This window comes from Bombus bifarius, unplaced genomic scaffold, assembly GCF_011952205.1.
Source record: "Bombus bifarius isolate JDL3187 unplaced genomic scaffold, Bbif_JDL3187 scf7180000008038, whole genome shotgun sequence".
Classification (NCBI taxonomy): domain Eukaryota; kingdom Metazoa; phylum Arthropoda; class Insecta; order Hymenoptera; family Apidae; genus Bombus; species Bombus bifarius.
This window is the reverse complement of record NW_022884408.1, coordinates 931,432-943,535: the sequence shown is the minus strand read 5'-3', so window position 1 is coordinate 943,535 and position 12,104 is coordinate 931,432. Positions and strand designations below refer to the sequence as shown.

Here is a 12,104-nt window from a genome sequence, read left to right as displayed (position 1 = left end):
ATGAATACGTATAGTTGAATAATTTAATTTTTATCTTTTTATCCCTTGTATTTTCCGCGATAAAATCGTAAACTTAGCAGATATTTTGACTTTTAATGTACAAAAGACGAGGATAGTCACGAAGCGGTATTTATGTATTTACTTTGTTTTTGTCCTAGGTTAGTCGAATACAATAAATTTTATTTCCAATATTTTTTGACAAAGTCAATAGGTAACGAGTTATTTCAGGTGGTTATTTTCACTAATTCACCCAATTAGATATTCGCGGAATGCGGAATTATCGAACCAAATTGAATAGAGCAGATTTCGCACGGGGAAAAATAATTTTTTAAAATAATGTTTGCGCGTATGATTTGTTCGGAAATGAGAATATTCTCGTCATACATTATTTTTTGCGTAAGAATACCTTTCAACTCGGTTGAATACATTTTTAATGGTACAATCATTTAAATTCGCGTGTTACGAATAGTACGAACATTTGCAAGTTTCCGGCCATAGACGCGACGAATTCACGGTATCATTAAAATGTAAATTTTTTTTAAAGCCGTTTTATGAATCATAAGCCAGAACAAAATATACATTTACATATACATAAAGTGAAAATAAATGTTATTATAAACGTTCTTGCATTTTCTCTTCCTTCCGTCAGATTTTTGCATACAATCACTTTATACTCTTTTTTGTCTAATCGTTTGTTTCCTTATCCTGAAATATATCGCCCCATAAAAGAAGAATTTTTATTCATGTATACATGGAGAATTACAAGCATAGGTATAACATTATCTTGTTAATAAAAATGTAAGACAAAATTCTCATTCTCCTTTTCCATGCAGAGCTTGTTAATGAAAATATAAGACAATAGTCTCTCTTTTTTTCTATGCATTGATTTAATACGTTTGTTTCCTGAATCTTTGGTGTATTCATTGAAAATATTCAATTCGTTTGTGATATATTCGTAAGTGTCTGTGATGCGAAATTCTAACGGCTGTGTGTGGACATCGGTAATTATGCAAGATACAGTGAGCGTACGATAATGGGTGATTATAGCTACCGTTAATATTGAAGAAGCGTGTGGATAACTATAATTACCATTAATAAACGGTAAGCTTCAAAATATCTTATTGTATCGTTCCTGTCAAGTTTCTTACCTTGCACTGTACGTGTTCTAGGAACCGAACCTCGTTCAAAGAGCCAGCGCATCCAGTTACATCCATATACACACTGAGCGTATACCCATAGGTTGGATCGATACGCCTTTCCTCGTTGATCTCATCGGACTTGCAGATATGTTGAGGCGGCACGTTGGTCCACTGCTCGGCCAGGTTCACCATAGCCCCGGCGTCCATGAGCCCGTAACCGAATTTGTGGGAGACCTTTCTCTTCACTCCATTCAAGATCCAACCTGGTTCCTTTTCGAGTGGTCCTGATCTCGAGGTGAGTACCACCAGGTATTGCATATCCCTCCACGTGAGGCTTGGGTTCGCCTCGAGTGCTAGAGCAGCGATGCCAGCAGCCAATGGGGCCGAGGCGGATGTTCCTGTATGCTCCACCGTGCAGATATGATCTGGTCTCAGTTTCGCGTCCATGTCTACCGTAGCAACGCTTTTGTCGTTGCCTGGTGTACCAGAGGAGTAAGTTGAAGCGAGCGTTGAGCTGCATTCTTCGAGGTACCATGGTTTGTAGCCACCCTGAGTCGCGCTGGAGATGGAGAGGGTGAAGATGCTGTTCGTGTAACCGTCGCAGTTGCAGGAATCCGTGTGCCGACCACCGTTACCTGACGCCCAGACGAAGATGGAACCTTTGCCTTTGCGACCCTGTTCACATTGTTTTTAATGATTTTTGAGGCTTTGAGGTTTGGGTTATGTGGTGACACATTTACTCTTAAATACATGGCGTTGCTGTTTGGGAATATAATGCACTCTTTGTATATACAAAGTACATATCGTTATAAATTGTTATTGTAACATTTGTTATATTATAACATACTCTGTATGCTATATCGTAAATGCATGATGTTGATACTTGGAACCATATTATACAAAGTATACAAAGTGTATTATACTTCCAAATGGGAACATCATGGATTAACATACCATCACAGAATCCAGATCTAAGAAATATACAGAGAGGAGCATAGCTGAGGCAATAATTAGAAGTACCATATAAATAATTTTTTCTCGTCGATTTACTTAATTATTTTTTCATTTGTAGAGTGTTTTGTTTTTCCGTATCATTCCGGAAGAGACTGTACTAGCATTAATCGGTTTTTCTACGTATACATTTAATTCGTATGTGGTAGATGAAGTATTAAAGAATTACAGTGAAGGCAACTTACGCTGGTGACACCATAGATGAACGCCCTCCTGGCAAGAGGGCCTGGGCCATCGACAGTTTTGCCATCGTCTTCAGGGCCCCAAGAAGCACTGTATATGTCGATATGATCAGGATTCAATCCCAGCGCTCTGGCTTCGACGGCATCGTTTACCGGGCCATCGAGCATTCGCACGCCTGAGAACATAGATGGTATGTGCGTTAAGCTGCATCTACACGATATAGCGAGACATTGCTATATATCATGTCACTATAGCTCGTTAAACTGCATTTACGCTATATAACAATGTTACATAATATTCCCTTCTTTTGTTTCCATAACATGTTATATAATGTTGCCATTTAGCGTGTTTTGTTATAGGTATATACAGTGTGAACGTAGTTTTAGATAGCTCTCCTTCTCGTTACCCCTCAAGTTCGCCGATTTCCATGGAATTCGCGCTTTCGACCCTCCATCCAAGAAACAAAACAGGCTAATCGGTAAGAAAGTAGAGACCCTATGGAATTCTAATTACGCTGTTCTCCCCCTCTTTTCTCTCTCTTTCTTTCTTCCTCTTCTAGTTTAATCATTAAATTCCATCGGAAGGAAAACTGGTCTCTCCGATGCCGTTGCGCTGTTATACGTTATTCTGAACGCGTTAAATCGAACACGGAGCTGTTGACATGCATTTTAATGGAAACGGGCCGATAATGTTATCGGAACCCGATATTCTCTCGAGATGAAACGACTTATAACTAGCGACGGACTTAAATCGCGAGAAGATTTGAATGTTGACATTACAGTAATGAGTTCGATAGGATTGTAGCGTTTTTATTATGAACTTCCATGAAATAATGAAACTTATTCGTTTACAAAACTTACTCGAAAGACATAGATGGGAAATGGAGCATTCTAGAAACCTGTGAAAGCTATCCGAAGAAAATCATTCACTACAGAAAAAAAAGACAATTCTTCTAAGAAAGACCTGTGACATTTTAGAGGGCGAAAAGTTTAATCTCCAAGTTGTTGCTCTGGAAAAATGGAAAATGTGAACCATGGTGTTATTCTCCTGTAGTCTTCGAATAGAAAAATCCTAGTCGATTTTATTTTTTATTAGCATTATCATGTAATACTATGATATGGTAAAATTTACTTTGAAAAGTTAGTATTCTTATTTATAAAGATAGTATATTTATTTATAAAGTGAACTGTATGATGAAACTGTATTTGATTTGTATTTATAAGTATACATATTGAACTTGATTTATCTATTTTAAGCCCATTACTATTTATAAGGATAATAGCGTGTCGATATCGATGTATGAGTAACGTTTAAGTAATCGTCGCGGGATGTGGAAGAAGGAAGTAAATTGAATGCAAAATGCTCGAATTGGTGATAAGAATGTTCGCAACAAGCCAATGGAGATGTGATTGTTCGAACGCGATTAAGCGGCGTAAACGAGATCGTTGAGGATGAAATTTTCTCGCTCTCTTGGGAGTTAAAGAATATTAAAGTGAGACTTTGTAGATTAATCGAATAAAATATGTATCTGTGGCGTCCTTTATTGATTTGGGAATTATATAATAGAAAGGTCTTTTGAGATTAATTATTTTTTTATCATTTGTTGAATTGTTTTACTGATTTTAACCCTTTGTGTATTCATAAATGCACTCTATGTTAAAAAAAAACATTTTATAGGAATTGCATCATTAAGTTTAACAACAAAGGAGCAACTTTTCAAAATCATTCTCTTCGCGAGGACAAGCTATATTATATCAGATTAATTACTAAATGATGTAAAAGAGAAATGAAAATTAATAATAAATTAATAGAAAGAAAAGAAAAGAAAATACACGTGAAACACATACACTCAAGTTCAAGTTCAAAGAAAAAATCTATTTTGATCATGTGTTTGATTAATTTATTGGTTATTTAATCAATGGATTAAAAACGACGACAAAAATCACGAGGAACTGAATAGCTGGAGATTTTTGTTAGAATTGTTCTAGTTACAGAGAATTTAGAAAAATAGGTCAAGAAGAATTTTAATGAAATAATCAGACATATTGTCTGGAAATTGGAGATTCTATTAGATGGAAATGTTACAGTTTATGCGTATTGGTGGACGCTATGGAAGCACAAAATTTATGTGCAGGAAATGTCTGCAAGGATGCGTGATGTTAATTTTGAAATGGACCCATTGTTCAGAGTTTCTAACAGATGATAGTTTCAAGTGTCAACACCCGGCAGACAGAATACCCGGAAATTGTTTTACGAGGAAAATGCGCCATATTCGGGCTACTGTTTTAGATTACATTGTATAAATAACTTGCAAAAAATTCTTCAGAGAATTAATACATTATAAATATTTATGGATGACAGTAAAATTAAAACTAAAAATAGAAATTAGAAGAATTATAATTAAACTGACATTTTCATGGTTTTATGAACACAACTAAAGCAAATATAAAATTCCAGGAAAACATTATTATGCTGCCTCCAATAGTTATGCAAATTGAAAATTGCACGCGATGATTCATAATCTGATTATAATTAACATCCATGGAATAACGCATAATTATAATATTAATACCGTGCGTGAATTTGATTACACAAAATTGTTAAAGCATCTGTGTACTATGATATTTGCTTCATTAAACAAGTAACTTTTGTGCAGATCAGTATTCTCCAATACTATTATTTCATTATTTCATTACTATTATGTAACTCTTATAGTATAATCTACAATAATACTACTTCTATGCCAATAAATATTTTTCTACGTTCCATAAAAAAATATCAGGTTATTTTATGAATGTTTCTCTCTTTTTTAAAACTAATACTCGTTTATTGAGTATCCACTGCAGTACGAGTATTCTTCTCTTTACAAACGGTTGAAATAAACCAATCCCTTCTTCACAATAGCTTTTCATTTGTTTACTAGTTTTCGAAATTCTATTTTTAATAAACATTTCTGTTTTCTTGTTGATTTTTTAAAATACCTGTATAGTAAAAGCTCGGTTATCAAAGGAATCTCATCCCGAAAAAATCGGATCTCGATCATGTTTTCTGAAAAAAAAGACGCATCAATTTCCTCACAGAATTTTCGTTTCCAAGCATGCAATCGCGTGCTCCGCGTACCATGGTAGGGGTAGCATTAGTTACGCCACGTCGGAGTCTCCATTCAGTGCACATTTCTATTCGAATTTGTAGTGTCTTTTCATAATCTTCTGCGTTGATCTATGTTTTATCGCTTTTTTAAATAAATTATTATTAAATAAGTTAGTATTGGGCCGAAAAAGTTGTTAAATCCAGTTAAATAGAGACAGTTGTTAAATAGAGATGAAAGGAGAAATTATACCTAAATATGAGGATGGCGTTTGCATCTCGGATTTAAGCTAATTAACATACAATACCCCATGGTTTTATGAAAAGGAATTTCCCTTACTAAAGTATGTATTTATTGGATTTACACGTTCTTTTTATGTAAAATTTTATGCATTTTTATTGTCTCTGTATCTGACTTTATGAATTAAATACCGTTATAAAAATATAAAGAAGTAATCATTTGTCGTTTGGCAAAGGATTAATCCATTTTATATCAAGTACTCTTCAATTTTCGAATATGTCGATATACGAACAATCTTTCTGGAACCAATTATGTTCGACAACCGAGATTTCGCTGTATTATTTTTTATATAACTTAATAGTATATCTATTGCTCGTGTTTATTCTTCGTCTTGACAAATGATAATTGTTTGTGTAAACGAATTTTAGAAACCAATGCAATGATGTCCTTCGGTCGCGTGCTAAACCATATCCACGAAACCTAACCTAACTTAATCTCGTAATTCTCGATTCTGCAAACCGAAGTAAATACGATCATTTCCCAGAAATTTGTCAAACTTCATTTTCGTTATCTTTTCGAATTGGAACTCGAGAAAAACATCTCAGAAAAGAGAAAGAGATCGCAATTCGTATAGAATAATAGCGAAGTCGCATCTAATAAAGAGGATCGTGTATCCGAATGAAATTTAATTCGCTGCAGTTGCGCTTTCATTCTGGAACGGAGTTCCCAGAAAGCTAGATGGTTATTTATAGCGCGAAACTTTTACATCTTTTTTATCTCCTTTTTGAAGGTTTTCTGCGTCTTAAGAACGTCGTCGCGAATTTTTGCACAAGTAGCTCGATTCTTCTCGCAATTTTAATCGATTCTATGATTTTCTAAGTATGAAATTTATAACTAATATATCTAATATAATTCTTTGTACTGGCATATCTTGTATAGTGTACTGAGAAAGATAGTTGTAAAATACGTTTTTCCCCATTTTTTTTCTTTTTTATCATGTATGAAAGTGTAGTTTAGAGCACAAAAATCTATATATCTTTTTGACCTAAATTTTTAATTTTGTTACTAGTTGTCAGACTGTTTTATTAGACTATTAAGTGATTAACAACAAGGAGAAATTGATAAATTTTTACCTCCTATGCTTGCATTGTAGGCAACACCGACACCGCAGTATTGGTTGAAGGCGACCGCAGCAACCTCACCAGCACAGCGTGTTCCGTGCTTGTTGTCACCGTTGTCTCTTGGCATTGGGTCATTGTCATTGTCATTGATGTCTGTGCTAGCTTGGTGATCGTAATTCAAAGCCAGGTCCGGATGATTCGTCTGTATACCGTCATCGAGGATCGACACGACCACACCTTTGCCAGTGTAACCCTTTTGCCATGCTGGACCAAGATTCATATCATAACCGTCCTTAGCTCCGCCGTTCTGGAATTAGTTCAGTGTTATTTCTTGATTAACATGGAGTAGAGTGTAAACGATCAACGACACCATTATAAATGACATTATTCAGAAAATATATGTATACATGTTTGTTCCAATAAACCTTAGGTACACGAGTAATAACTATTGAAGTTACTAGAAATTTAATCGACTACTGTTGGGAAACTAATAAAAATTTTTAAGGTTAGTTGAAGCTATCAGAAAGAGTATATCTTCCTCCAAAAATACTATTTGTTCCATTTCGATCCAACTTTCCGTTGCTGAGATATTATCGTTTGAAGAGAATCGAATTTTTCTGTCGCATATTCGGATCTTCTACTCGCGTCCCTGACCAATCACAACCTCATTAATTGTGCGCTGGCCAGTGACAGGCAGCGTATGTGTTCTTTTTTTGCTATGACTACTATTTTAAGCGTACGCACATCCTGGAAGAAATGTAGGTCAGATCGCTACAGGCTGGCATTCATAGCTCTATACACTTATTGTAGATAGGTATGTCTGTTATGCTTCATAGCGCTACACTTTCGAAACCAATTTAAGTATCTGATGAAAGCATTATTAAGGGTTTAACTTTGACTGTTATCCGAGTAGATAATTACTTAAAAGTTTCGTGATTGTTTTACGTGCCAGAAACGTGAAGGAGTCAGTTAATATCGTTTTACCGAAGTTTCGTGAATTTTTGAAATTTGTACATAAAATACGTAACATTTTACATAAAGTAAAGGTACACCCTTCATTGATCTTCCACGCGTCTTCGCTCATAAAACAACACACATACCATGTAATCGATGCCTTGAAGCCGTGCAATAGTTTTATCAATAGTAATTTTTCGTATAACACATAATTCAGAAGAGTCTAGAGGTATTTTATCGACGAGACGCGTCGTTCCTATCCTTCCACATTCGACAGCCATTCGTCATATAGACAGAAATTTGATTAGAATTATATCGAAGAGTTCCGACGTTGTATGAACAATAAATTCATTCACCCTGACACGTACGGAACGTGATTTACCGTTATTACAGCGTTTCGTACACGAAAGAACCAGCTGATATTTATGTACGACCATTATAGGAGTTAATTAATTTCAAGTATTGAAAACGTGATATTTCATTTCTGACAAAATACGTTATTACCCAATTGCATCCATTTATTTCACCACAGTCTACAACGCGTATATTTCTTGTCGGCAAATCTGTATATTTCAAACCGCAATTCATCGTTTGCGTTTAATACGACTAATTCGGTTGAGATATCCTTCATTAGAATTCATTTTTCGATGGTTTGTGAAACAAACATTAGCTCACTAGCTCTGTAATGAGACAGAATTATTATGGTTAGTTAGTTTGTCAAATTTGAAATCAATCTAAAAATGTCTCTAGAAGCTACGAGATATAGATTGCAAATACATATTTGGTAAAAAATTTGATGTACGTTATATACGTACTACTAAGAATTGTTAAATGTGATCCTATTAAACGTTGAGATTTACTAATATAATGAATAATTGGCTTTCGCGATCTGTGTGAAATAAGTATTTTGTAATTTCTATATATGTATATGTATTTTCAGATTTGTTTATTCACCAATGTAACCAAGTTTGACCAATGTAACCATGATAGTCGAGTTTCATGTGTATTAAAGCGAGATTGGATAAATATTTAGTTATAAAATTGTTATAATAGTCGCGTGATTATTAACGCGATAATACAATAAATAGTTATAATTGATCATAAAATATGAATTTTATTCGGAAGTTTAATCGTTCGGAATATGTATTACGCATTTCATATAATCTCTCTCTCCTAATGTGGTTTTTCTCCTTTCTATGATTTCAACGAATCAATTATATACAGGGTATATACATCAATTATATACAAGTATACAGGGTAGTTGGTAACTGGTAGTATAAGCGGAAAGGGGGTGTTTCTACGCGAAAAAAAGAAGTCGAAAATATAGAATGAAAATTAAAAAAAAATTTTTTTTTTAATTTTTCCATCGAGACAACGATCCGTTATAACGAGACGTGATAAAGTGCACGCGTACCGAGCGAAAATTCAAAGTCGATTTTCTCGAAAACAAAGCTTCAAACGAAAAATTTTTATTTTATATTTTCGACTTCTTTTTTCGCGTAGAATTACCTCCTTTCCGCTTGTACGACCAGTTACCAACCACCCTGTATATGGCTAAAGCAAGCATCGTTCGATGTTTCGGCGATTGCCTTAGTGCAGGCCGTTGTTTGTATGTTTCGCGTATCTTTAACGCTAATCTGTTTATCTCAATCGTAGCCTTTATCGAGCGTGGAAGGTTCGCGGGAAATTCACTGAATTACAATTGAGGGGAAATTTTCGCACAGCTCGGTTGCTTGGCAACCATATCTCTGTCAGTTTGTCACGGTTATGTGGCTGAAATTTTTAACATCTACGGTATATCGGCCTCGAAATAATTTGATTTTTACATTGTGCCTCTTTGTGCGTCATTTATTTCCAATTATTTTTATTTTCGTCGCATTCTGGCCGTGTCAATAAATAGAAACAACACTTATTCTCAATTTCTTCTAAAATTTTTCTTAACGATACATATAATTCCATTTTCTCTTAAATAATGAAAATTCTTGTGTGCGAGAATTTATGCAGCTAATAAGTTTCTATAAAGTATACTAATACGCATCTTTTGTGCTTCGTTAAAACACCATGTAAGTTATTTATTTCATCTAATAATATTGCATTACTTCACTGTATGTCGTTTAATGGGTTAATTTATCAAACTCGAATTTATGAATCTGCAGTTTTATTTGCAAAAGCCTTGTAAAATTCAATTAACAATTTGCACATTTTCTATCGACAAAATTTTTTCACGCTTGCTATAAACAGTGAACATTTCACGCAAATATCTCGAAAACAGAACGCAAAAGTTGAATAACGTTTAACAGAAAATTAAACGAAGGCAATTTTTTCCGAATAACAGAGTGCAAATGTTTTAACTGCGAATCGATTCGGTCGCGGGACTGAAAACGAGAAAATGGAAATTTCGATACGGATTGTTCACGGAAAAAGGAGGTGAAAAAGGATTGCCTGTTAACCGGTTAAACAGAGGATAATTGAATGAGGCGAGCCATGCAAGAAAAGTGGGAGCGTTCCCCGAACGAAGTACAGAGAATATTTAACAAGACCACGACGAAACTATGAACCGCGAATTAACTCACCAAAAACAAAAGAAAACCTATAATAATTGTAAGAAACGTAATAAAGGAAGGAGAAAAGGAAACAGGCATGAAACATTTATATCAATTTATCTCCTTTTTACGATAAAAGTCACACGTAGTTTGTTTACGTCTTGTTTAATTGTCTTTAACTGGAGAAAGAAAATCAGAATCTTTTTATACTCACAGAAAATGAAATGGTTCCGAAACGAGTCAGTTTCAGAAATTTATATATATATATATGCCCTTACATTTGGAATATTATAATAAAAACGTTACTTCAACAATTCTTTTTAAACGATTTATTAACTCATTCGCACTTGAAGAAAATAGAGAATATTAACTAGTAAATATATGTGCAGAAATCCGAGACCAAAAACCTTATGATTTCCTCAGAAAAAAATCCTCGAAATATCCGAAATCCTAAAGCAGAATACTTCCATAATCTATTATATTATCAACGATAAAATTTCTAGGAAATATCAATCTCAGTCCCAAAAAGTAGACAAAAATATAGATTCGACAAATTGGAAGGACGAAGTGAATCCGGAATACGTTATAACTGGTACGTCGTTAAGTCCGCCATGTTCTCGAAACGTAGTCTCGTCACGTAGTTCGTTTTGGTTGAGGTTTCAGGGAAGTAAAATCGAAGGGCCCACTTACCAGGTACCACTGTTCCTTAAAGAGCGGATCCGTGAACAGGTTTTGAAGAGGCACACCTCTGTTTCTTTGTCGATGGAACGTGGCCTGCCTAGAACGCGGTCCAAACTCATCGAAAAACGCCGGATAATCGGCGAACGAGAACGTCGTGGGCACGAAGTCCCTCTTCTTGCGTTTCTTCTCATGTTGCTGTTGGAACCACCGTACCTACAAAAGAAAAAAAAAACAAACAAATCTTTCTTTAGATTTTGGACTTTATATTGTGTAGGTACGAATTGGAGAACATTCAAAGGAACAAGAATCGTATGTGTGATTTGGTTACATGTCTTGGCTCTAGGTATGCGTTAGAACAGAGCTCGTCTAACTTCTATGAGCCGAAACTCACTTTCGGAAACGTTTTCGAAAACGACACATTCGAAGACTACACGAAGTGCAATTGCTGTTGATTGATAGGCAATTTAAAATTCATTTGGTATAATTGTTCGAGCTGGGAGAAGTTAGACAAAAATTGTAATTCGGAATTTTTTAACTGAGTCGTTGTGAATTGTTCATACGACGATTCCGATATAATTAAACAGCATACAATTTTGTTTACAATTGGAGTTTATTAGCAAACAACTTTACTTTCAAATAAATGTATTTGTTTGATATATTATATTTTTGCAGTAATTACATATTTGACTGTTTTAGTTCTTATTTTCAATTCAAATAGAAAGTGTTCGATGTCGAAATAGATTTGGTTTGAAAGACGAGTTGTAAGACTAAAGAGTTTCAAGGGAATAAGAAATACGTTTATGCGGGTATCCTTGGGGTGACGTTAACGTTAAACAAGATTGATTTATCGTGGCAATGGAATTGAAATTTATTTCGCTTGATGTGATCGGTATTCTCATATCGCATGAAATTTAGCGGTTTTAGCGATTAATAGAGTTGTGCGTTTAGCGACGCGTGTGCTTTTGATGAGATTTCATATGGAATTTTGATACCATTTAAATGCAATGAAATATTGATAACGATTGATTGCTCTCGGTGGCGAGTTTGAGAATTTTGTTGGTTTAAGATAATATTATAGTAGTCAGAATATATGTGGCCGTTGGGACAATAATTATACGAATTATTTGATTCGTATATTGAAAGA

The 12,104-nt window shown here is 34.6% G+C and overlaps 1 protein-coding gene across 3 annotated transcripts in view; it reads right to left on the bottom strand.

Moving 5' to 3' along the window:
- Positions 1-12,104, bottom strand: part of LOC117207548 (furin-like protease 2) — a 422,104-nt gene that overhangs the window by 9,128 nt on the left and 400,872 nt on the right. For all 3 annotated transcript variants that reach the window (XM_033447856.1, XM_033447857.1, XM_033447858.1), the window contains 4 exons: positions 10,970-11,173; positions 6,795-7,089; positions 2,336-2,508; positions 1,149-1,814 (listed from right to left, as the gene is read on the bottom strand). In XM_033447856.1, coding sequence (XP_033303747.1) covers positions 1,149-1,814; positions 2,336-2,508; positions 6,795-7,089; positions 10,970-11,173 — 1,338 coding nt within the window. The remainder of the gene's footprint in view (positions 1-1,148; positions 1,815-2,335; positions 2,509-6,794; positions 7,090-10,969; positions 11,174-12,104) is intronic.